This window comes from Phoca vitulina, unplaced genomic scaffold, assembly GCF_004348235.1.
Source record: "Phoca vitulina isolate PV1807 unplaced genomic scaffold, GSC_HSeal_1.0 scaffold2, whole genome shotgun sequence".
Lineage (NCBI taxonomy): Eukaryota > Metazoa > Chordata > Mammalia > Carnivora > Phocidae > Phoca > Phoca vitulina.
In genome coordinates this window covers 18,232,184-18,259,244 of record NW_022589705.1, presented here as the reverse complement: position 1 = coordinate 18,259,244, position 27,061 = coordinate 18,232,184, and the positions used below count along the sequence as shown (strand labels likewise).

The 27,061-nt window shown below is 38.9% G+C and overlaps 1 protein-coding gene across 3 annotated transcripts; it reads left to right on the top strand.

Moving 5' to 3' along the window:
* The first annotated feature begins 673 nt into the window (after positions 1-673).
* RTCA (RNA 3'-terminal phosphate cyclase) lies at positions 674-24,356 on the top strand. 3 transcript variants are annotated; one of them, XM_032422679.1, is made up of 11 exons: positions 674-949; positions 1,055-1,155; positions 2,862-3,005; positions 6,675-6,798; positions 9,856-9,914; positions 11,262-11,403; positions 11,991-12,115; positions 14,313-14,371; positions 18,421-18,515; positions 20,160-20,264; positions 23,985-24,356. In XM_032422679.1, the coding sequence occupies exons 1-11, from the start codon at positions 905-907 to the stop codon at positions 24,081-24,083; spliced, it is 1,098 nt and encodes a 365-aa protein (XP_032278570.1). In that variant the 5' UTR covers positions 674-904; the 3' UTR covers positions 24,084-24,356. The 3 variants fall into 3 exon arrangements, with proteins under 3 accessions (XP_032278570.1, XP_032278578.1, XP_032278586.1); XM_032422687.1 differs by having other exon boundaries at positions 2,784-3,005; positions 23,985-24,083; XM_032422695.1 differs by lacking the exon at positions 674-949 and having other exon boundaries at positions 1,066-1,155; positions 2,847-3,005; positions 23,985-24,083.
* The last annotated feature ends 2,705 nt before the right edge of the window (positions 24,357-27,061 follow it).

Below are 27,061 nucleotides of genomic sequence, written 5' to 3'. Positions count from 1 at the left end.
CAGTTATTGTAGGAATTGAGCCACAAGCAGGATCAAGAAGCTGACTGTTGTTTATGCCACGGTCTGAGGTGAATGATGTTAGCTGCACTGTCATGAACTCGCCCTCGCTCTTGGACAAGGTGACATAACTGGTTTTTTAGAACATTATATTACTGCTTCTGATTCTGCCGTTTCCCACCCATCCCCAAATAAAGCATGTTTCAGAAGAGAAAAAGAATACTATTAGTACTACTACTACTACTACTACTACTACACACACACACACACACACACACCCTTGTGAGCAATGACGGGCTCACAGGTATCAAGGGACAGTCTGCAGAAGAGGAAAACCCGACCAGAGAGAAAGTGGTCGGTGCATTGTAGGATCCAGACCTTTCTTCCATCCTCAGCTCTAATAGTCTTCAGCCCTGGATACAGCAGGATCCTTGAGAAAAGAGATAAACACAGATGTTTGCAGAAGCCTGAGAGACAACTGGAGAATCCGGTTTGAGTTGAAACGTAGGCTTTCTTCAATCTGCGTGTATTGCGGTGCTCCCTGCTGCTGTCTTCAAGCCGCACATTTAGTACAGTGCCCCAGGATGCCTCCCAGGCTTCCGCCACGTGTCCCGGAGAGCGTCGGATTTGACGAAATTTTCTCGGCACCGCCTCTTTAAGCACCGCGTGGCGCGCACGCGCACTGCCGCTAGGCCGGGCGATCCGGGTTCCCGGCGCTGAGTGTTGGAGTTTGCTCCAGCTGCGTCCGGTTTCCCGGGAGCCGGCGCTGCTTTCGTGCTTCCGCCAGACCCCGCGGACCTCAGCGGGGACGGAGGTTTCGGAGCTGCGGGGCGGGAGCGAGCGTCTCTTCTTCCTCCCATTCCGGCAGAGGCTTTGTCGCCGCGGGCCGGACCCCAGGGCGCCCCCGATGGCGGGGCAGCGGGTGGAGGTGGACGGCGGGATCATGGAAGGGGTGAGTGCGGGGCCCGGGACAGGGCCGGTGGCGCTGCAAGCCCCGACTGGGGAGCGTCCCTGTCTGATGATGTTCTCTCTCCTCCCCCACCCACACCCTTGGCAGGGCGGCCAGATCCTGAGGGTGTCTACAGCCCTGAGCTGTCTCCTGGGCCTCCCCTTGCGGGTACAGAAGATCCGAGCCGGCCGCAGCACGCCAGGCCTGAGGTGAATCGGGAAGCTGGGGGGCGGGGCCGCGGGACTGGAGGAGGCGGGTGGGCCCGCGCCGGGCTGGGGGACGGGCGGTGGGGTCGGAGGGGGGGCGGACTGTGGTGCTCGGGCCTGGGGTTTGGGTCGCCCTGTGTGGTTGGGGAATTGGGAGCCCGGTGGTGATGCTTGTAAGATCCAGCCGCCCCACAGTTGAGGAATCTGAAAAGCCGGCCCCCAGGGCCCCGGGGGACCATGCATCGGCTCGGGCGGCTAGCGGTAGCTGGGGGCTAGGCGATCTTGAAAGCCACAAGGGGCAAGTTGAGAAAATAGGCCCACGTTTATTCTATATAGCTAGAGTTCTCTAGCTTCCTGGTAAGTTGTCTTTTAAGATGTTTTCTCAAGTCATTGGGCATTTCAAGTATCTGGAGAGGTTGCAGCAGCGGGCAAGATGGATCAGGGCAGAGCAGCAGTTAGGGCCAGAGGAAACCCCACTTTTTAACCAGTGTGTTCTCTGGTGCTGCACATTTTAGAATCACAGCTCAGGAGAGGACCCTGAGATGTGTCGTTCTAGCTTTCATTCAGACCTCAAAGAAGTTATGAGTATAATCAGAATTACAGTTGTGGACAGGGAAAAACGTTGACCCTTGACTTTGTTTCCTTCTGTCTGGGAAGCTAGGTTTGTCACTAGCTAAGTTTCAGGTATATGCACCTGTTAGAAGGGGACCCAGGTTGAAGCCAAACTGATTCCTTTGGACGTTTTACTAGATCAGCGGTCTCTTAGTCTTTTATTTTATTCACATTCCATTTTGAAATTATTAAAAGGCAATTATTGATGTGTGTGAACATTGATTACCTTAGTCACAGCACTTGTTTGCAGCAATCAGTTTCACCAATAGGAAAATCCAATTCATTAAGGCTGTGTTAGGTACTTCATTAGTTTGCTAGAGCTGCCATAATGAAATACCACAGACTGGGTGGCCAAAACAACAGAAATTTATTTTTCTCACTGTTCTGAAGCCTGCAGGTCCAAGATCAAGGTGCTGGCAGGGTTGGTTTCCTCTGAGGGCCATACGGGAAGATTCTTTCCCAGTCTCTCTCCTTGGCTTGGAGATGGCTTCACTCTTGCTGCCTCTTCACATGGTCATCCTTACGTGCATGTGTACCCCTGATGTCTCTGTATGTCCTAATCTCCTCTTTTTATAAAGATACCACAGAGAATCCCATAGTCAAGAGTCCCATGCTCTACTGACTGAGCCAGCCAGCCATCCCCTATCTCTTTTTAACTTAATCACCTCTTTAAAGGCCCTAATGCCAAATAGTCACATTCTGAGGTACTAGGGGTTAGGGCTTCAACGTAAGAATTTTGGAGGAACACAGTTCAGCCCATAACAGGTTCCATAGATTATTCAATGACATGCAAGTGAGATTGGTGGCCCTGGGATAGTTTTTCAGTTTTCCTCTTTGCATACTTCTCGTTTGCAACAATGCATTCATGTATGTGCTTTTAGCTAAAGTAAGTGATTTGGAAGGAACCAAATGATGCCTTCAAGCGGGTAGTCTAGGTACATAAAAACCCAAAAGAAGCTCTGACACTGAAGATATAGCACTTGTTGTGGTTAGACCTTGCTCTTTTCTTGCCATTGCAGTTTTGTAAATGGGTCATAAAATGTGGGGCTATAGGCAGTCTGAATGCACACGTTTTGATGCAGTATTATGACCTGAAGGCCTCAACATTTATCTGGACTGGAAATGATTCGAGATTTGTGTGATGGGCAACTGGAGGGGGCAGAAATCGGCTCAACAGAAATAATGTTTACACCAGAGAAGATTAAAGGTGGAATCCACACAGCAGATACCAAGACAGCAGGGTATGTGTCACTTACATTCCATTTAAGTATGGGCTTTAGAGTTAGACCTGGATTTGGGTGCAGGTACTACCTACCGTTACTAGACAAGTTGCTTAACCTCTTTGGGCTTTAGTTTCCTCACTTTTAAAATGGAGATAAAACACTAGCCTTTCAGGGATAGAGATTATGTAGTTTGGGGTACCTAATTGCTTATTAATTGTAGCTACTAAATCTAGAATTTTCTTTTGTGTATAGTATAGCCTATTTATTTCTTTTTATTATTTAGAAACTGAATATTGGAAAATGACTAAGTTTTTATGCCCTGTAGTAAGAGTAGTTTTTTGCATTGTATGTAGCATATTTAGTTCTTGGGCTTGCAGCTAATTATGGACCATATTCTACTTTTAGTCTAGTCTAGGTATTTTTGTTGTCTTTTAATAGATACTTATGCTATCCTGTTTAGAAATGTTTAGATATATGGGGTGCCTGGGTGGCTCAGTCGTTAAGCGTCTGCCTTTGGCTCAGGTCATCATCCTGGGGTCCTGGGATCGAGCCCCGCATCGGGCTCCCTGCTCGGCGGGAAGCCTGCTTCTCTCTTTCCCACTCCCCCTGCTTGTGTTCCCTCTCTCGCTGTCTCTCTCTGTCAAATAAATAAAATCTTAAAAAAAAAAAAAAAGAGGGTGCCTGGGTCGCTCAGTTGGTTAAGCGTCTGCCTTTGGCTCAGGTCATGATCCCAGGGTCCTGGGATTGAGTCTGGCATCGGGCTCCCTGCTCAGTGGGGAGTCTGCTTCTCCCTCTCCCTCTGCCTCTCCCCCCAGTTTGTGCTCTCTCTCTCGCTCACTCTCTCTTTCAAATAAATAAAATCCTTAAAAAAAAAAAGAAATGTTTAGATATGATCTTGGGTTTCCCCCCCTTTGGAAAATGGATATTTAACAATTAAATTCAGTCTTTATCCTTTTCCAAGAATTCCTCCTTTTATTGATAATACACAGAGAGCATGTTTTGTGTTTTCTGGGTTATTTGGCTGATTGCTGTTGTAAACCATATCATTTTACTAAAATCCTATCTTTACTGGGAAATTTGATAAAATAAGAACTAGTAATGTAAACCTGATTCCAGTTTGTTTCAGAAACTGTTTTAATTGATTTTGATTATTATTTTAGTTTATGAAAATGTTTAGTGGGCACCTGGGTGGCTTAGTTGGTTAAGCGTCTGCCTTCGGCTCAGGTCATGATCCCAGGGTCCTGGGATCGAGCCCTGCGTCAGGCTCCCTGCTCGGCCGGGAGCCTGCTTCTCCTCTGCCCTTCCCCCCTCCCCAGTCGTGCTCTCTCTCGCTCTGCTCTCTCTCTCGCTGTGCTCTCTCTCTCAAATAAATAAAATCTTAAAAAAAAAGAAAATGTTTAGTGATAATTGAGACTCGAGTGATGCTGTGAATAGACCTCTGTGAAAAGGGACCTGCTCAGGCCTAAGGTGAGGTTTGCCAAGTGAGAACTTTCTAAGGGGAGTAAGGAATTTTGAGGTATCTTTCTTTATAGTCAGTATAGTATTTTGGGTATTCTCCTGTGAAGAAAGGGAGGAAAGTTATAGTCAACCAACTATCTAAAAATTAAAGCAAAATTACAGAATTTTGAAGCTGCAAGAGGGAAAGTAGAAACCATGTATTTCCAATCCTTCCTCCACTTTGTGAATGAGAGAATAAAGAGCCTCTGGTGTGATTTACTCAACGTCATGGAGTCAGGGAGAGAACTAGATTAGAATGTAGGCCTTCTGGCTTCTAACCCACTAGACTATATGGGAAATGAGTTTAAAGTTGTGAATACAACTCCATTCAGGAGACTAAACCAAGCTTTTTCCTAGCAAGAGAACATCTTATTTATTCACATTCTAACATTTTTATCCTTCACTGTGATTACAGTACCATGTGTTTTCTCAGGTGTCTACCTTTGTTTTCGCAATTTCTTATCTCCTAAAATTAAGGTTTTCTTTTTTTTTTTTTTTAAGATTATTTATTTATTTAAGAGATGGAGAGAGAGCAAGAGTGTGTGGTGAGGAGAGGCAGAGAGAGAGGGAGAGGCAGACTCCCCACTGAGCAGGGAGCCCAACATTGGGCTCGATCCCAGGATCATGACCTGAGCCGAAGGCAGATGCTTAACCAACTGAGCCACCCAGGCGTCCCTAAGGTTTTCTTTATTATTCTTAGAATCTGATTTTATCTGTGGAGAGGGGAGAACACTTTAAATGTTGTGGTCCTCAGAGGGAATAAACACAGAGAAATTAAGTAGTGTTAACCTTATGGTTTACTGTAAACTAAACATTTCCAAGTTTTTTCACTTGCTTCTCACTTGTTTAACTCCTTAAGAACAGGGATTATATTTTATGTGTTTTCTCTTATAATACCTAACATGTTACGCAGTCAGTAAATGTTTACTAAATTAATGAAATGCATTATCAGTGACAGAGACTGTTTATTTCAGTACATATGCATTGTTACCATGAGAAAGTTAAATGAAGGTCTGTCTTTTGGTATTAGAGGCTATGTCTAATGTATACTACAATCTGTGTATGAATATGACAGCTCGTTTAGAAAATCTGACCAAGTGTTTCATTTTTTAAAATACTTCATATTCTAGAATTATTTCTCATGATTTCTCACGTTATTTTACTATAATGACCAAACAGAGGTGAGTTACAGCAAGGATTATTTCCTTTAAACTTATTTCCATGTAAGATATTCAGCTGTCAGTCTTTGTAAAATATTATTCTGTCATATCATAAACTCCACAGTGGTAGGCACTGTATCTTAACTTGTTATCTGGAACAATGCCTTGTACATGGTAGAGATTCAGATGTAATTATTTAAGTATTTCTAAACCCTCACTTTTGTGTGTGTAACTATCTGTCATTGTAGAAAAGTTACTACAATTTAATTGACTCTATTTCCTGTGCTGTATTTTTAGACTTTAACTGTATTAAATGAATTTTCATAAATTGCACTTTCAGGAATCCCTTTATAAAAACATTATAACAATAGTTTTATTTTTAAAAAATTCTTTTTTTACTTCTTTTAAGTTAAAGAAAGATCACACAACTAATGAGTTGGATTTAAACCCAGATTTGCTGATCATTTAAGGCCAATTCCTTCTACTGTGAAATACTGTCTTTCTTTAAGATTCAGGATTTTCTTAGTTACTGAGATGTTTTGTTTTGTTTTATATTTTGTTTTGTTTTGTTTTGTTTTTTAAAGTAAGCTCTAGGGACGCCTGGGTGGCTCAGTCGGTTAATCATCTGCCTTCGGCTCAGGTCATGATCCCAGGGTCCTGGGATCAAGTCCCACATCGGCCTCCTTGCTTAGCAGGGAGCCTGCTTCTCCCTCTGCCTTCCGCTCCCCCTGCTTGTGCTCTCTCTCTCTGACAAATAAGTAAAATCTTAAAAAAATAATAAAGTAACTTCTACGCCCATTGTGGGACTCGGAACTCATGACCCTGAGATCAAGAGTTACACGCTCTACTGACTGAGCCAGCCAGGTGTGCCCCCTCTTTTCTAATGGGGTGTTTTTTTAACTTGAGACTTGACGGTATATACCTTTCTTCCCAGTTGTCTGTGCCCCAGCTAATGGTGATGTGTAGTAATACCACGTTCTTGAGACTTTAGAAAGAAAATGCAGCTAACCCTGCTTTGCCTTCTCCTTAGGAGTGTGTGCCTCCTGATGCAGGTCTCAATGCCCTGTGTTCTCTTTGCTGCTTCTGCATCAGAACTTCGTTTAAAAGGCGGAACTAATGCTGAAATGGCACCGCAGATTGATTACACAACCATGGTAAGTGCTTCTGTTGTTGTTGATGAACTAAGATGATCTCGTATATTCTTCTGAATCTCCATTCTCTATTCAGTATGTCCTGAGTGGTTCATGTGCATGCCTGTTTATTTCTTCATGGTGTCTAGTTGTGTTGCGGGAGAGGGTAAGGGATTGTGTTTACTTTAGATTTTGTGTTGTATCTTAGAACAGTGTTCATAGTGAATTCTTTTAAAACCTCAAGTGTATTGTTACAGGAACTATATTACTTATATAAACCAGTCATTTTATAAATACAGGAATTATGATTTGGAAGAAAAAACTCAAAGAGTTAAACACTGTGCTTGACAAGAGTTGGTGAGGATGTTGAGAAGTGGAACCCTCGCACACTACTAGTGGGAATGCAGAATGGTGCAGCCGCTAAGGAAGACAGTGTGAAGGTTCCTCAAAGAATTAAAAACAAAACTACCATATCATCCAGAAATCCCACTTTTGAGTATTTATCCAAAAGGATTAAAATCAGGATCTTGAGGAGAGATTAGCATTCCCATGTTCATTGCAGCACTATTCATAATAGCCAAGATGAGAAAGCAACCTAAACATCTGTTGATGGATGAATGGATAAAGAAAATGTAGCATATACATAGAGTGGAATACTATTCAACCTTAAAAAAATTAAAGAATATGTGACCACGTGAATGAACCTTGAGGACATTATGCTAAGTGAAATAACCAGTCACATGAAGACAAATACTGTCATGATTCCACTTGTATGAGGTATCTAAAGTAATCAAATTCATAGACTCAAAGAGTGGAATGGGGTAGAGGGAAGGGGGAAATGGGGAGTTAGTAATCAACAGGCATAACATTTCAGTTAGGCAAGATGAATGTGCTCTAGAGATCTGTACAACATTTACCTATAGTCAACAATAATATATTATACACTTAAAAATCTGTTAAGAGGGTAGATCTCATGTTAAGTGTTCTTACCTCAATAAGATAAAATTAAAAAAAATTAAGTACTGTATTTTGACTATAAATTTTGAAAATGATAAAACTTAGTATACTTATACAGTTAGTAGGAGAGAAAAGTGGTATTTTTTTCCCTCCACGTTTATTGAGGTGTAATTATAGTAAAACACACCTTTTTGGGGTATAATTCTGTGATTTTTTTTTTTTTTAAGATTTTATTTATTTGTCAGGGAGAGAGCACAAGCAGAGGCAGGAGCAGGCAGAGGGAGAAGCAGGCTTCCCGCTGAGCAGGGAGCCCGATGCAGGACTCTATCCCCAGGACCCTGGGATCATGACCTGGGCCGAAGGCAGACACTTAACCGACTGAGCCACCCCAATTCTGTGATTTTTGACATATGGTTGTTAACCAGCCACCACAATCAAGATACAGAATTACTGTAAAAAATTCCCTCATATTCCTTTGTTATCAGTCCCACACCCCAGCCCCTGGCAACTACTGATCTGTATTGTATCATAGTTTTGCCTTTTTTTCAGAATGCCATATAAAGGAATAATACTGTATGTGGCCTTTTGAGCCTGTTTGTTTTTTCACTTACCATAATATGTTTGAGATTCATCCCTGTGACTTGTTTTAGCAATAAAAGCTAAGTAGTCCCTATTACATGGATGTCCCAGTTTGTTTAGCCATTCATCCATCTGTTGAAGGACATTTGGGTTGTTTCCAGTTTTTGACGATATGAAAATGTCACTAAAAAGATATATGTACCGATTTTTTATGTGAACATAATTTTTCATTTCTTTTGGATAAGTACCAAGGAGAGGGATTGCTTGTAATAGTAAGTCTGTATCTAACTTTATGACAAGCTGCCAAATTGTTTTGGTATCCAAAGTGGCTGCATTCTTTTGCATTTTCACTAGCACTGTATAAGAGTTTCAGCTATTCTGCACCTCCCCAGGCCTTGATATTTAAGTTTTTTGCCATTTTAATACATGGTATAATCTTTTTTTTTTTTTTTAGAGGGAGAGCGCAGCGGCATGGGGAGGGGCAGAGGGAGAGAATCTTAAGCAGGTTCCACACCCAGCATGGAGCTTGATGCTGGGCTTGATCTCATGACCCCCAGATTATGACCTGAGCCAAAGTCAAGAGTTGGATGCTCAACTGACTGAGCCACCGAGGTGCCCCTAGATGGTACAGTCTTTTAAATTTTAGTTTGATAGGATGTGTAATGAGAGTTAATCTCTCCTCACCTAATAATTCAACTTCAAGGAAATGACCCTAATTAAATATTACAGACTGCAGCAAAAGATAAATGTTAAAGGTATTTGAGCAGAACATTATATACTATAATAATAATTATATAACATATATAATTATGTAATATTGAAAACTCAGGGAATGGTTAAATAAATTTGCTAGAATGCCATGCAGTTATTTAAATATTGTTTAGGAAGAATTTTATGATATCAGGAAAATGCTTTTGTTTATAATGTTAAATGGAAAATGAGGATAAATGTATACGCAGTGAGATTTCAATGTATAGAAGAATTGAGAAGGCAGGGCCTGGGTGGGTCAGTTAGTTGAGCGTCTGACTCATGATCTCAGGGTCGTTGAATCAAGCCCCGTGTTGGGCTCCTTGCTGGGCATGGAGCCTGCTTGGGATTCCCTCTCTCCCTCTCCCTCTGCCCCTCCCCTGCTTGTTCTTTCTCTCTCTCAAATAAATAAATAAATAAATAAATCTTTTAAAAAAATTGAGATGGCAGAATGGAATGCTGTTCACCAATATCCCCTAATTTCTTATGCATTATATAGTGAAGGGTTAGGAAATACTGTCCTATGGAGTAAAATAACCACTGGGATCAAGTATCCTGAGTTCTGACATTTTTTTCATTAGACTGGCACAGCCCTGATTAATTAAATATTAAATTTTTAATTTTGGTTTACATATCAGTTATTTTATTTGAAAAATAGAACTAGCCTACCCATTTTTATATCAGTATTTATCCATAGTGCCTTCTTGCTAGCTCAGTGCAGAGCACTTTTGTTTAATAAATATGCTTGTTGAATCAGTGAATATTTGTGGTTAAAGTAACAATAAACTGATTTTTCAGGTTTTCAAGCCAATTGTGGAAAAATTTGGTTTCAAATTTAATTGTGACATTAAAATGAGGTAAGTTACTTATTTGTTAGCCCTTTGACCCACTATTTGTACTTAGGGTAGGTGGGAAAGTTAGACCTTAGAGAATTATTCTGCAACCCACTACTTCTCGTAGTAATTAGGAAATACTTGTAGGAAATACAGTTTATAGGAAATAATTATGCTTTGTGTGGCTTAAAAACAGTAAGCAGCAGGGGCATGGGGACTTGAAAGCACCTACATATGGTATTTGCTTGTTTCTAGCGGGAAATATTTTCAAGGGAATTGCTACCCTGAGGGACCTTCACATCTAGTGTTATCCATGCTCAGCACAGATTGAGTACTTCCTGTGTGCAGACAACTGGACTAGGCATGGCAGGGTCATAAAAGGGATTCTCTTCCACAGTGCAATCAATTATTTTCCAAAGAAACACATTAGGCATTCAGATTATTACTCTTCAAGGCTTCCCTTCTGCCACATAATAACAAGGCCAGATTTCTTGGTGGGGCATTTAAGTGTGCTGCAGTCTTGTTCCAGTTTAGCTTTCTAGCTTCCGCTGCCCCCTGTACAAACATGTACACATGTTTGCTTGCTCTTTAAAACTAATCTGTGCCTTTGGGCTTTCATTTTTTTGTTCATGTTTTTCCTCCCTTGCTCTCTTAGAAACTAGAAATCCTGTATTTTTTCAAAATGTAACTTGTAATTTCTTGTGTGAATTGTCCCTGAGTGTGTCTCAGTTGGAATTCATATTTGCACCTCTCTTTGTAGTCTTTTTTACAGCCTGACGTGTTCTGGGAGGTTGTGCAGCCATCTCTTTACCAGATGGGGAGCTCCTTATGGATAGGAGCGCTGTTACTCTCATCTTTATGTTCCCAGCATCCTCTATAGAATAAGTGACACTCAGTGTTTGAGTTAAAATTTTGTTAATGTTCAGCTGCTTCAATATTCATCATATATTACTGAGTACCTCCTACTTACCAGACATTGTTTTAGGGTGCTGGAATATAGCAGGAACAAAATAGACAAAGTCCTACCGTCAAGGAGCTTATATTCTAAAACAGTACTGTCAAAAAGAACTTTCTGCATTGAGGGAAATGTTCCCTATCTGCCCAATATAGTAGTCACTAGCCACATATGACTGTTAAGCACTTGAAATGTGGCCAGTGTGACTGGGGAGCTGAGTTTTAAATTACATTTAAATTTAAATGGTCACATGTAGTCTGTGGCTACCATATTGGACAGCACAGACCTAAAACATTACTTGGAAATTTCAAACATGAATTATATGTTTGGATATCATTCACATGTTATTTTATTGTAAGTGTTCAGTTTTATTTTTGTTGTACAAGCAATTTATGTATTTGTCATACTTTCTGTAGGGGTTACTACCCAAAAGGGGGTGGTGAAGTGATTGTCCGAATGTCACCAGTTAAACAGTTGAATCCAATAAATTTAACTGACCGTGGCTCTGTGACTAAGATATATGGAAGAGCTTTTGTTGCTGGTGTTTTGCCATTTAAAGTAAGTTGTCTAGAAGTGTATGTGGGTCTTGGCATTATGTCAGCTAAATTTTGAAATAATTGAAAGCACTCAATTTTTTTTTAAAGATTTTATTTTTAAGTACTCTCTGTGCCCAACATGGAGGTAGAACTTAAACCCCTGAGATCAGGAGTTACATCCTCCACTCCATGGGGCATCTCAGTGGCTCAGTTGGTTAAGTGTCTGCCTTTGGCTCAGATCATGATCCCAGGGTCCTGGGATTGAGCCCCACGTCGGGCTCCCTGCTCAGTGGGGAATCTGCTTCTCCCTCTCCCTCTCTGCTCTCTTGCTCTCTCTCCAGTAAATAAATAAAATTTTTTAAAAAAGGAAAAAAGGTGCATGTTCCACTGACTGAGCCAGCCAGGTGCCCCTAAAGCACTTAATTTTTTAATATATCTTTTCATTAAAATTTTTTCTTAAACATCTGTGCTCTTTACTCTTGAAAATCTAGTTTTTATATAATGCATGTGAAAGTTATTAAGTATTATATGTTTCTTTGAAGGCTTGAAAACAATTGTCAAAATAATCATTAATTTATTTTATCCTATTTTTCTGTCTTGCCAAAATAGGTAGCAAAAGATATGGCGGCGGCAGCTGTAAGATGCATCCGAAAGGAGATTAGGGATCTTTATGTTAACATCCAGCCTGTTCAGGAACCTAAAGACCAAGCCTTTGGCAATGGAAATGGAATAATGTGAGACAATACCTTTTTCCTGGAAACTGATTGAGAGCTCTGAAATAATTATCCTGTTTAAGTGAAAGATTTGTAGTTTTTTTGTTGAAATATTACAGTTTTAAAAAGGCATATTTTTAAGGACATTGCTACCTAAAACAATAGTATGATGAATTAAGATGATTATTTTATGCTGAATTTTTTTTCTGAGGATGGTTTGCTTTTTATTACATTTAAGAGTCCTCTGACTCTTAATCTAATCAGAAGTTAGCCTTTGAAGCTGATCCTGAGAGAAATATTTCCGGTTGTTTTTCTGTACCTCAAATGTGAAGTCCATTTACATGTAAATATTAGATCTGGCAAAGATCTATTTAGAGAAGAATTATATTGATTAATTATATTGATTTAAATATAAAAATGCTTTAATTGATCTTTTGAAGTATGAGAGTATCTCCTGTGGATAAAAAGTCTCTTTTTCAGAGTTTCTATTAAAGAGTTTAAATGCATGTTCTACATTTGATAATACCATCTAAAAACTGTGAAACAAAACCAAACATCTCTGTAGAAAGATCTTTTCTTTATTGAAGTATAGTTGGCACACAATGTTACATTGATTTCAGGTATATACTCTAGTGATTTGATGATATGTTATGTTTTGCTCACCCCAAGTGCAGCTCCCATCCCAGTTCCTATTACTTAGTGTGGGACACACATACTAGGTACTCAGTATTAACTGTTATTATCAATAGCTTATTATGAACCAGTCATGGTAACATATGCTTTACAAATATTATCTCTAATTTCTTAGAGATTAACTTTTTAATAACTTTAAATATTGTTTAGGAAGAATTTTATGATATCAGGAAAATGCTTTTGTTTATAATGTTAAATGGAAAATGAGGATAAACGTATATGCAGTGAGATTTCAATGTATAGAAGAATTGAGAAGGCAGGGCCTGGGTGGGTCAGTTAGTTGAGCATCCGACTCATGATCTCAGCTCCCATCTGTCACCTTACGTATGATGCCATTACAGTACCATGGACTAGATTCCTATGCTGGGCCTTTCATCCCTGTGACTTACTCATTCTGTAACTGGAAGCCTGGATCTCCCACTCCCTGTCGCCCATTGTGCCCAGCCTCCATCCCTTCCCTCTGGCAACCATCATTTTGTTCTGTATTTATGGGTCTGTTTGTGCTTTTTGTTTGTTTGTTTTGTATTTTAGATTCCACATATAAGTGAAATTCTGTGGTATTTGTCTTTCTCTGACTTATTTAACTTAGCATAATACCCTCTAGGTCCATCCATGTTGTCATAAATGGCAAGATCTCATTCTTGGTTATGGCTGAGTAATACTCTGTTGTGTGTATATGTACCACATCTTCTTTAGCTATTCATCTCTTGATGGACACTTGAGTTGCTTCTGGCTTTTGTAATTATTGATAGGTATGTACTTATTGCCATTCTGTTAATTGTTTTCTGGTTGTTCTTGTAGTCCTTCTCTGTTTCTTTTTCTCTTGCTCCCCTTGTGATTGATGACTTTTGGTAGTGTTCTTTCGTTCAAAGTTTTAGTTTTGTGGTTTCCATGAGGTTCACATATAACATCCTAAGGATATAGCATATATTAAGTTGGTCACTTAAGTTCGAACACATAGAAAAACCTTTTCATTTTAGATAATCATAAGACGTTTTATATTTTTTATTTTTATTACAGATTTATTTATTTATTTATTTTGGGGGGGGAGAGGGAGAGAGAGCGTGAGAGGGGGGAGGGGCAGAGGAAGAAGGAGAGAGAGATCCCAAGCAGACTCTGCGCTGAGCATAGAGCCCCATGCAGGGCTCAATCTCATGACCCCGAGTTCATGACCTGAGCCAAAATCAAGAGTCGGATGCTCAACTGACTGAGCCACCCAGGCACCCATCATAAAATACTTTATAGTATAGTAGAAATGGTATCAAAAGTTCAAGGAGAGCCATTCCTTACCTGTGAATGGATTAGAATCTAGTGTGACTTCTTGTCGGAAGTGCTGAAGGATACTGATACCCTAATGAAGTTGGAGAATGCTAATCATGCCGCTCTCTGTATAAAGAATTTCACTTTTGCAATTTACTAGATAGATCTGATTCTGCATACTTAATAATCACTATTCCACTGTATTGTTTTTGCATGTAATTTTAGAATATAGCATAGATAATAATGCTTATTTTTTCCTATATAGCATTATTGCTGAGACATCCACCGGCTGTTTGTTTGCTGGATCATCGCTTGGTAAACGAGGTACAGATAAATGAAGGGGGTCCACAATTTCCAGTGCTGGTGTAAAATTTTTTAATTATCTGTTAGGATTAGAATGTTATAGCATGATAGATGATAAGTGTAAAAGGATATGGTTAACTGATTCTGTTTTAGAGTCAGTTAAATTTTCAGTCTTTCTCCTAACTTTATACTTTGAAAAATTTCAAAGTTATAGAAAAGTCGAATGACTAATGAACATCCATCCACTGTTCTCCAAGATTTACCAGTAGTGAACTTTTAGCTACAAGTTTGTGTGTTTCTTAACTATTTCAATGTAAGTTGCAGATGCCGTTTCTCACCCTTGAATACTGCAGCACGGATGTCCAAAGAGCAGTATCTGTGTAATCACAATACCATTTTTATACCCAGAGAATTTGTCTGTTTATATTCATACATAACCAGTTGCCTCCAAAATATTTTTTAGAGCAGTGGTTTTTGTTTTGTTTTGTTTTTAGCACTCACAGCAATTGGTCATGTCTGTTTAATTTCTTTTCTACTACAGAATAGTTTCACCTTTTTTTTCTTTCACGATACTAACATTTTGAAAAGTCCAGGCCATTGTCTCATAGGATTTCCCACAATTTGGATTTGTCTGATTGTCTCATGATTAGATATATTCAGGTGAAACATTTTTAGTAGGAATAGCTGACTGTGGACATTCCATTGTATCACAACAGGGTTGGTGATAATGTCAATTTGTCCTTTATTGGTAAAGCTGACTGTGATCACTTGGTTAAAGTAGTGTCCTCCAGGTCTGTCTGCTATAAATCCTTTCCCTTTTTATAAGTAATAAGTCATCTGGTATAATACTTTGAGACCATCTGATTATCTTATTCCTATACAGCTTTCATCCAGTGGTTTTAGTGTCTATTGGTGATTCTTCCCTGTATCAGTTATTACATTGGTGATTTAAAAAAAACAATATTTTTGTGAAAGGGAAGTGTAGTTAAGATTTAGTATATTTGGGAGAGGAGATACGTGTATACATCTAATTGTAATATTTGAAGTTACTTTTGCCATTGAGGTGACTTCTAGGTGGACTTCTTGTTGTTTGTGTGGTAGTTGATTGCTTTATTCCTACTTTGTAGATCTTTAAAAGATGCTTACCCTTGCTGTTCTGTTTAATCACATTTATTACTGCTGAAAATAAAAAATTTCAGGTAATCTTAGTCTGCTCACTTGGTAGATGTAGATACTAGTTGGGTATCAGATCTTACCAACAAAGTGGAATAAGTAAAATCAGCATCTCCAGTTGAACTGACATAAATGAATTCTATTTATTCTTTTTTTTTTTTTTTTTTTTAAAGATTTTATTTATTTGACAGAGAGACATAGCGAGAGAGGGAACACAAGCAGGGGGAGTGGGAGAAGGAAAACCAGGCTTCCTGCGGAGCAGGGAGCCCGATGCGGGGCTCGATCCCAGGACCCTGGGGATCACGACCTGAGCCGAAGGCAGACGCTTAACGACTAAGCCACCCAGGCGCCCCAATGAATTCTGTTTAAAACTGTGCTACTTAAAATGTGATTGGTGGACCGGCAGCATATCAGCATTATCTGAGAGTTTGTTTTAAATACAAGTTTGAGGGTTTATTTCATACCTATCAAATTAGAATCTCTGGAAGTTGGGCCCAAGGATCTGTTTTAACAAGCTCATCAGATACTTCTGAGGTATAATGAAGTTTGAGAAGTAGTGATCAAAAATATATTTAGAGTACACTAATTACTTGTTAGGTACAGGAAAGAATCAATGTGGATAGTGAGCCACATTGATTCTTCCCTGTACCTAACAGTCTTGAGAAAGTAAAGATAATGCACAGTATAAAGCAGAGATTGGAGCCCATGTAAGTAGTAAGCGCTGGGGAGACATTGGGTAGAATATGAGTTCATTGGGTACCAAGATGTGCCAGGTAGTATATACTAGGGTCACTGACATGAGAACCACTGTCCTGTTTCCTGGCTTAGTCTGGCAGAAGAGACAAAACAGTGCAATGATTTTGGTATTCCCAGGGTACCGTAGATTGTCCATTAGAAAAGCATTAAAATTTCAGAGGAAATTAGGATTTTGCTCTTTTTTTAAGAACATACTACTAATAAGCAGATTTCTCATATATACTTTATTTTGTTGAGTTGCCACAGACCTCTAGTAATAGCTGGTAATGATGTAGATCCATTCATACCATTATTCACTATCAAGGCGGCTGGGTAAGAGGGTGTGTGAACGGCTGTGGGAAACACTTTGCCACTTGGCAGAGAAACCTTAGCATGTCTGCTGCTCTCTAATACTGCCAAGTCAGGAACTCTTTCCTTCTCCCTCATCCTCCATGCAAATTTTAGCCATTCTTAAAGCACTCACTTGAGTCCTTTATGCTTCATGAAACCTTCTCTAATTGTTCTAGAACCTATAATCTTTTCCTTCTCTGAACTTTCACTGGGGATATAGTTTATACCTTAGAGCTTAGTCCCTGCTTATCCTCTGGTTCTCTAATATATGAGTATTTTTTTATGTTGTCTTACTAGAGGAACCAGTTCCTATTACTTAGTGTGGGACACACATACTAGGTACTCAGTATTAACTGTTATTATCAATAGCTTATTATGAACCAGTCATGGTAACATATGCTTTATAAATATTATCTCTAATTTCTGTAACAACTTTGCAGCTTAGGTTTTATCATATCCATTTCCATCTCCACTTGGAAGAAGAAACAGAAGAGGCTGAGTAGTTGAGATTGATACCACATATTCCAGACCACTTCATTCAGTCATGTACTTGACTGATGGATATTGTAAAGATAGTTAATTTATTATATTATAATAACTGCTGTAAGGAAAAACAGTTAAAATTTTGAAAATTCCACTTTTCTGGGAAATCTTACCAAGGCATATTCATAATCAAATGAATTTCCAAATATAAAATAGAAATAAAAACTAACCACATTGTCATGTCTTAAAAGACATTTTTATTTGTAGCCAGGGGCTTCTTTTAGTTTAAAATAAATACTTTAAAAGAATCATTTGAGGGATGCCTGGGTGGCTCAGTTGGTTAAGCAGCCGACTCTTGATTTCAGCTTGGGTCATGATTTCAGGGTCCTGGGATCCAGCCCTGGGTCAGGCTCTGTGCTCAGCAGGGAGTCTGCTTGAGGATTCTCTCTCCCTCTTCCTCTGTCCCTCTGCCCCTCCCCCTGCACTCTCTCTCTCTCAAATAAATAAATCTTAAAAAAAAAATCATTTGATATTCCACTACTTTTGACAGACTTATTTTATATTCAGCATTGTATGAGGATTTGGGGTAAGTGTGCAGAATCAGAGAGTAGGGCATGGGGATAAATATTCTGCCTTATTTTCAAAATAAGATAATGCCTGTTTAAATCTTAAAGGAATAAAATTTTACAATATTTGACATGAGAATTTTTATCTGCTCTTCCTTAGATGAAAATTAATTCTCTGACTTTTAAAAAAATCCTTTAATTCTAAAAGAATTGCCTGCAGACTAATTATAACATGTATAAATTGCAAATTTAAAATTTTGAAGTTGAGGTATAGCAATATAGGATCATAACTTAGTTATAAATTGGTTTCATAATTTTAAAATTGTTCTTAAGATTGATTGATTTATTTTGAGAGCATACAAGCGGGAGGAGCAGAGGGAGAAAGAAAGAATCTCCAGCAGACTCCATGTTGAGTGCAGAGCCCCATGTGGGGCTCAATCCCAGGACCCTGAGATCATGACCTGAGCCGAAACCAAGAGTCAGACACCTAACCAACTGAGCCACCCAGGCGCCCCTCATAATTAGTACTTCTAAAACGGCCAAAGCAGCCTGGTTTTTCCGCCACTAGGTTCATTTAAAGATATAAATTATTTGCCTGTGCTAAACTCTCAGAAGATTAAATATACTTAAAGGTCTTATCCTAAAAATTGCGTTGGGTGAATTCAGAGGCCTAAAAAATGTTAGGTCGGTGCTAACTGGGATATATTAATTCAACTTTTTGCCTCTTTGTAATTTAATTTTTTTCCATTGTGTCTGTCCTAGGTGTAAATGCAGACAAGGTTGGAATTGAAGCTGCTGAAATGCTATTAGCAAATCTTAGACATGGTGGTGCTGTGGATGAGTATCTGCAAGACCAGGTAATGATACCTTTAGGATAAAAACCTTTGCACCTGTTAGATTTGAATATCTGGTAATTAGATTGAATATAAAATTCATTTTAAGTTAAGTAATCTCTATACCCCATGTGGGCCTTGAACTCACGACCCTGAGATCAAGAATTGTACACTTTTCCGACTGAGCCCGCTAGGTGCTCCAGAATGAATATAAATTTTAATCATTGACTTTCAGAGACTGATTGGCATGTCCTAGTTCAACCAGTTTTTAAATATTCTGGAATTATATACCTCAAATTTCAGTTTTCATCTTCACCTGGCTACAGCATTTGGCACAATTGATCACTCTTTCCTTCTTGAAATACTTTCCTCACTTGCTTTCTTTTTTTAATTTTTAAATTTTTTAGAGTTGGGGATGGGTGCAGAGGGAGAGGGAAAGAGAGACTCTTAAGCAGGCCCCATGGCCAGGACAGAGCCCCAGGACAGGGCCCCGCAGGTTGGATCTCACAACCCTGAGATCATGATCTGAACCGAAATCAGAAGTTACATGCTTAATCAACTGAGCCACCCAGGCGCCCCTCTCACTTGCTTTCTGAAACATTATCATCTTTCTTTTTCCCTGGCCATGTATTCTAGTCTCTTTGCTAGTTTGTTATTACTATTGTTTTCCTCTTCTCAACTTCTAAATTTTGGAGAATCCCTAGGCTCAGACTCCTGCGTCTTTTCTTTACCTATATTCACTCCCTCAGGTGTTTCAAAACCAGTGTCACAGCTTATGTACCACCTGTGTACGAACAACTCCCACCTTTATATCACTAGCTCAGGCCTTTCTCCTTAACTCCAAATTCATATCCCTTGTATCTGTCAGCATTTCCACTTGGATGTGTCCTAGACCTCTCAAACTTAACACATCTACTTACATGGAGAGATGCTGGTGAATATTTCCAAGGAAGATCTTTTTATGGCCCACTGTCTTGATAGATTTTCTTTTTTTTCTATCACACTTTTCTCTCCTTCATCTCAAACCAGCAATCTATATTTAGAAATATACTCTTCAGGATTTCTTAACCAGTTTCTTTCTTTCTTTCTTTCTTTCTTTCTTTTTTTTTAAGATTTTATTATTTTAAGTAACTCTACACCCAGCATGAGGCTTGAACTCACAACCCCAAATCAAGAGTTGAATGCTCCTCTGACTGGGCCGGCCAGGCGCCCCCCCCAACTAGTTTCTTAAGACAATTTCCCTTATTTCTAGTCTCTTCCTTCTTACCCTGGTGTACTCTATAATCCCAGTAATTCTGTATTAGTGTGTTTATTTACCTGTTAAAATGTTGTAATTTTAGAGAGTGGAAGAAGTTTGTCATATATTCAGCTTATAGAGACAGTTGGTCTGATTAAGTATATTAACTTTTAACTCTATATTTTTTCTTAAACAGTAATTTTAGAAAATCTATGTTGACAACTGCTGCTAAGCATTTCTGTACCATACCACAGACTGTGGGTGACACAGGTTTTCTATCATCATCTTAGGACTTTTGGAAACCTAAAGAAGTAGAAATTCTTTTAGCTGTTTTGATTTCTAATAGTATTTTCATGTGGTAAGCAGTAGAATTTTAACTCCAAATATTGGTAAATGTGTGAAATTTTTCTTCTTTGTTCTTTTTTTAATAGCTGATAATTTTTATGGCATTAGCCTGTGGAGTTTCCAGAATAAAAACAGGACCAGTTACACTCCATACACAAACGGCTATTCATTTTGCTGAACAGCTAGCAAAGGTGAGTATTCCATTAGAAAGAGTAACTGATTTTTACTGTAGCCAGTTTTGGGTCAGATTGTAATAAACAGAAAACTTAATGGTTGGGTGCCTAGGTGGCTCAGTTGGTTAAGCGACTGCCTTCGGCTCAGGTCATGATCCTGGAGTCCCAGGATCGAGTCCCGCATCGGGCTCCCTGCTCAGCAGGGAGTCTGCTTCTCCCTCTGACCCTCCCCCCTCTCATGTGCTTTCTCTCTCTCAAATAAATAAATAAAATCTTTAAAAAAAAAAAAAAAACTTAATGGTAATCATAATTGCTATCACTCAGCTAGTACTTCCTGTGTGGCAGACATTGAGCTAACTCAGCAATTTACCTGCATCATCTTACTCTGCATAACCATTTTATTATTTATTTATTTAAAGATTTTATTTATTTATTTGAGAGAGAGCATAGGCAAGGGGAGAGGCAGAGGGAGAGGAAGAAGCAGACTTCTGCTGAGCAGGGAGCCCGATGAAGAGTTTGATCCCAGTACCCCAAGATCATGACCTGAGCCAAAGGCAGATGCTTAACTGACTAAGCCACCCAGGCGCCCATATTTATTTATTTTCAAGGATTCATTTATTTATTAGAGCACAAGAGCTAGGGGGAGGGGCACAGGGAGAGGGAAAGAGAATCTCAAGCAGACTCCCCTCCAAGTGTGGAGCCCCACATGGGGCTCGATCCCACGAACCCAAGGTCACGACTTGAGCCGAAATCAAGAGTCCGACGCTCAACTGACTGAGCCACCCAGGTGTCCCTCTGCATAACCATTTTAGGTGGCTGTTTATTATTATTCTTCATTTTGCATGTGAGTGAAGTGAGGTAGAGGGATTCAGTTAATTGCTCAAGACCATATAGTTTCTTAGTGGCAGAACTGTACTTTGAGCAAACCCAGGAAAGCATGCATCAGAGCCCACAGTGGTACTGCCTTACAGAATAAAGATGTTTTGATGAGAACTATGAAATCAAATCATAAGGGATTTATAGTTGGCCATAAACTTAAATATTTATATAACATTTTAAATGTTTTGTTTTCTTATGATTCTGTGGTAGAATGGGATATTTGCTGAAATTTTAATACCAGCCCTCTTAACTTTTATCAGAATAGATTTACAGTTTTTAGTGAAATAGGATTTAGTATTGTATAAGCTCATATTTGTACCTTTTCTACAGCATTCTTAATTTAAAAGAGTGACTAACATGTATATTTCATCTGGAACTAATATAATTTCCTTATAGAAAATTTGGAAAAAAACCTGCCATAATTCCCTTTTGCCAGTAAAACCACTGTTGACATTTAGGTATTTTCCTCTTAAAAGGGTTTTCTTTTTGTATTTTTTTTTACACTTAATGCATACAGCTCCATTTCTTGCCTTTTTCAGTAATGTTGCATAGTTCCATTTTGCTGTAGTCTTTGTAATTTCATAAAGTGATATGAAATTTATAACTCAGAATTTTATGAAGGTGCTGACCTTACGTATTTTTAAAAATTATAAAAGTAACTCACACTATTTAAAAAAAATAACCACTGTAGAAGTGTACTAAGCACAAAGTCACTGTTGCCCTACTCCCAACAGTTTATTTGTCTGATTTTTATTAACATACATCTTTTTTCTTATAGAAAGCATAGATAAGGGGCACCTGGGTGGCGCAGTCAGTTAAATGTCCGACTCTTCATTTTGGCTCAGGTCATGATCTCATGGTTGTGAGACTGAGCCCCACATCAGGCTCTGCACTGAGCACAGAGTCTGCTTGAGATTCTCCTTCCCTCTCCCTCTGTCCCTCCTGCTTATGCTCTTTTTCTCTCTCTTTCTAAAATAAAGAAATAAGTCTTTAAAAAAAAAAAGGAAAAACAAGCATAGATAAATATTGGTTCAATTGTAGGAAAAGGCTAATAGGAATTAAAGGCAAATTATATTTGATGTAGAGAGATAGTTAACTGTATTTTTTATTTTTCCATTAATGCTGTATTTGTAATTGTTGTCTTTCTTTGTAGACTATGATCTCCTTGAGAGTTAAGGGCCAAGTTGTATTCATTTAGTCTTCCCTTTTATAGTACTTTGCATATGATAGACACTGACATGTTACTTGAAGTGAGTACACAGTGAAAAGTGCTGTGACTTGGCATTTATCGCTCTGGTTTCTTGTTCAGCTTTGTTGTATTTTAACTGAGGGACTTCGGGTGAGCTGCTTTATCTTGCTGTGCCTCAGTGCAGATAATTGATCTGTAAAATTAGACTGGTACATCGTCCCTTAAGGCTCCTTCCAGCTTTAAATTTTTGTAGTTTTCAATATGTTTATATATAGGTTAGAAATGATTTCCTTGATTGTTCCTATGTTTCTTGTTTATATAATGCTTACAATGTTAAAAATACATATACACATATATAATAACATAAATAATTTGGCTATATAGCTCAGAATTCAGTGTTTATTCATTCAACAATAATTTTCAGTACCTACTGTGTATCAGTACACTGCCACATAATACTGAAACTGGAATAATGTGTGAATATTACTATTTAACAGGACCCCAGAATGATGGTTTTCAAATTGTGTTTCATAGAATCCTAAGGTTTTAGGCACACCTGAAATCCCTTTGCTACAAATTCAATCCACTCTGTTTTGATTTTAATTGTTTTGTTAGAATGAACACAGTAGCTTTTTTTTTTTTTTAAAGATTTTATTTATTTGACAGAGAGAGAGACAGCGAGAGAGGGAACACAAGCAGGGGGAGTGGGAGAGGGAGAAGCAGGCTTCCCGCCGAGCAGGGAGCCCGACTTGGGGCTCGATCCCAGGACCCTGGGATCATGGCCCAAGCTGAAGCCAGACGCTTAACGACTGAGCCACCCAGGCACCCCAACACAGTAGCTTTAAAAAAAAAAATGTTTCTAGGGGTGCCTGGGTGGCTCAGTCGATTAAGCAGCTGCCTTTGGCTCAGGTCATGATCCCCGGGGTCATGGGATCGACCCCCACATCCGGCTCCCTGCTCAGTGGAGAGCCTACTTCTCCCTCTCTCTCTGCCTGCCGCTCTGCCTACCTGTGCTTTCTCTCTCTCTGTCAAATAAATAAATAAAATCTTAAAAAAAAAAAAAAAAAGTTTCCAGAATACAGTGATAGAGATATATTTCAAAGCCAAACTTGAATTAGTTAACAAGTGAAAAATACAATGTTAAGCCCAATAAAGATGAAGGGCCTCCCCCCACCTTCCTTCTCTGAACTAGATTTTTTTTGAATAGTGTATTTAGGGAATTAAATTGGCAAGAAAAATTTGAGGGAAATTAAAAACTTGATACTTGACAAAATAAGAAGTATAAACGCTTCAGTGCCGTGTTTTAGAAAAAATTTAGGAAGTAAGTAGTGAAGGTATGTTACAGCTAACAGTTGAGATTTTAAAAATGATAATTGCCTAGCCTACAAATATCCTGGGGATTTTGATTCAGTGGATATGGAGTGGGGCCCAGGCTATACATTCTGACAGAACTGCACAAGTATTGTTTCTGAACAAGAGTCATGGTTCTGGAGCAAAATATCTTATATCCAGGCTACTGAATTTCTCATGAGTCATTTGATCTTTGTGCCTCTAGCTGCTTCAGTAAAATGAGTTTGATATTAACTGCCTGCCTTTTTAAATTGGATTTATGGGCTCTCCCTCCATCCCTCCTCATATTACTTATATACTAAATACTTTTCTGGTTTCAGGCTAAATTCTCTGTGAAGAAATCAGAAGATGAAGATGCATCTAAAGACACTTATGTTATTGAGTGCCAAGGAATTGGAATGACAAATCCGTATCTATAGGGTATTTGCCTTTTAAATAATACCTCAGTGATGTATTGCACTAATTCATAAATCCTAGAAAACAATGAATGAGAAGTAACTTATTAAAGGACCTGACATAAAGATGGAATGAAGTACAGAGTGTCGTAGATTTGCTGAGATTTGCTGAGAATGCTTCATCAAATTAATCTCCCTTTATCTCCTGAGATAAGGACAATGAAATATGAGAGCTGATGGATATGTATGATAGCTGATTTCAATATTAAAGTATTGAAATAGAGTATTCTTTCCACCTGAAGTGTGTTTTTCTTTCTTATATAATAGAGGAAGTAGATTTGGTCTGTAATTTGGGTCTCGTGCTTATCACTTTACCAAAACCTCATGTAAAGTATGATGAGACAGCTTTTTGCACAAGTACTTGTTGTGTCAACAATAACATTTAATAAGCGTTTTCTTATTCGACTTATGTGTACCTTCTTTACAATAGGCACTTGGTAAATACTGGTTTGAATCCGTGGAATATTTTGAAAGCCAAACAATGAGGATTGCAAAATTTGAACCCTAGTAAATTTGTCCAAATTCAGCCTCGATATGTTTTTGTTTGGCTTTCAAAACATTCAACAGACTCAAAATCTAATTAAAAAATAATTGAGCACCTTTAGAACAGTGTGTGCTTTTCATCCCACTCTATTATCTTATACCTAGTCTGCTTCCACATTTAGATTACTTCCTGGTCCCTGCAGGCAGTTGAGGTTGTGACTCAGATGAAACTGGTTTGGTGTAGCAGCTAACTATGCTGTCCTGTAATACAGTGAGGAAGTCTTTTAAACTTGGTTCTGTTTTGGACTTTATCCAGGGATGATTAAAACATAGTCCAAGATATAGGGGCGCCTGGGTGGCTCAGTCGTTAAGCGTCTGCCTTCGGCTCAGGTCATGGTCCCAGGGTCCTGGGATTGAGCCCCACATTGGGCTCCCTGCTCGGCGGGAAGCCTGCTTCTCCCTCTCCCACTCCCCCTGCTTGTGTTCCCTCTCTCGCTGTCTCTCTCTCTGTCAAATAAATAAATAAAATCTTTAAAAAAAAAAAACAAAAAACATAGTCCAAGATATAGATCCAGGGGATGGTATTATAATACATTCAGAAAGTGTTGAATTAGTCTGTATAGAACAGTGTAATAAAAAAAAATTACTCCCATGTATATAATCATGATTATGATACCAGTGATTTTTGTGGCTTCGGACGGTTAGGTTGAATTTGCTCTAAAGATGTGATAATACTATTGCTTGCTATTTATGTTCAGATGAAGGAGATAAATTTTATAAGCTCATCTGTATAACAAAGTTTTTGGAGGGATTGTGATAAATTTGATGGATCTTTAGGGTAACATGATCCTTGCTGCTTCTGGCAGGGTGTGCGGCAGTGTTAAATAGGTAGGCTGGAACACAGAAATTGGGAATTTTGGAGGCGCCTGTTAAGGTTAAGCGACTGCCTTCGGCTCAGGTCATGATCCCGGGGTCCTGGGATCGAGCCCCATGTGGGGCTTCCTGCTCAGTGGGGAGTCTGCTTCTCCCTCTCCCTCTGCCCCATCGCTCTGCTCTTGCTTTCTCTTGTGCGTGCGCTCGCTCTCTGTCTCTCCAATAAATAAATAAAATCTTAAAAAAAAAAATGAAATTGGGAATTTTGTAATGAGAGCTTTAAGGTCAGATGTGTACATGATGACTTTATGATTAATCTTGGCTTCGGTGTGTCACTATTGTTGAGCCTCATCTCGGGTAAAATGAAGGTGCAACAACTGCAAAGGAATTTTTGTGAAGTCCTAGAAGTGATTTAAATTTCTATTTTTCCCAAATAAAATTGTATTTCTCTGTTTTTTCACCCTCTTATTGTTGGTTTTATTTTTTTTCTTTTATAATCTTAATAATGCTATGACTGTGCATTTTCTTTACTAAGTCTGTTAGAGTTTTGTTTTTGCCAATTACACTGCCTTTCTAATTTGATTTCTGTTGTCTTAATGCCTTTCTGCTTTATTTATTTATTTTTTTATTTAAACTTTATGTTTTTAGTTCTCTCTACACCCAACATGGGGCTCGAACTCACGACCCCAAGATCAAGAGTCAACATGCTCTTCCCAGTGAGCCAGCCAGGTGCCCCCTTCCTACTCTTTTTAGATTTACTTTGCTTATATGCTATCATTCACTATCCATTAAGCTCCTACAATGTGCTAGTCATTGTGCTAGGCAGGGCTGGCAATAATGTTGAGGAAGACAGACTGTTGTCCTTGAGTTGGAAGTTGTATTTCTGTTTCTACTTCTATGTCTAAAAGTCTCTTTCAGATATTTCTTTCTTCTGTTTTTTAAGACCTCTTCATACAAGTAATTCTGTTGATTTGATGCTATATGCACAATGGTCGTTAAGAATATTCTTTAAGCCAGTAGCCTTCAGATGGGTGTATTTATAACCACTTGAGTTTCACAGAGCCTTCCCATGAAATTCAAGTTTGCAGATTACAGTTTTTAGAGAATTGTTTCTAAATTTCTCTGCTAAAATATGTACTTCCTCCTAAAACTGAGTTGCCTGCTGTCAAGGTAGGACTTTGTAGGTTCTCCTTTTTAGCTTCTTTCTCACAACTGCCATTTTTCCTCTTTACAAAAGAAAAGTGTATTTTTTATCCATCCTATTTTTACAACAGTGCATTCCCCAGAGTATAAGAAAATCTCCAAGGCACCAAATAAAGGGACAATTTGAAATATTAGTCTCCAAAAACCCTACTCAAACTAAGATATAAACTTGCATCTTATAAAATATATTTGCATGATTTTAAGTAAGGAGGTGAAAGCATCAGTGTTTACTTTCTACACATCAACCTTACATCTTTATTTATTTATTTTTAAGATTTTATTTATTTGAGAGAGAGAGAATGAGAGAGAGAGAAATCCCATGGGGGGGGAGGGTCAGAGGGAGAAGCAGACTCCCCGCCAAGCAGGGAGCCCGATGCGGGACT

Coding starts and splice junctions, on each gene's coding strand:
- RTCA (XM_032422679.1), top strand. CDS start 905: ATGGCGGGGCAGCGGGTGGAGGTGGACGGCGGGATCATGGAAGGG. Junction 3,006..6,674: donor GCAGATACCAAGACAGCAGG/GTATGTGTCACT, acceptor CCTTCTCCTTAG/GAGTGTGTGCCTCCTGATGC. Junction 11,404..11,990: donor CTGGTGTTTTGCCATTTAAA/GTAAGTTGTCTA, acceptor TTGCCAAAATAG/GTAGCAAAAGATATGGCGGC.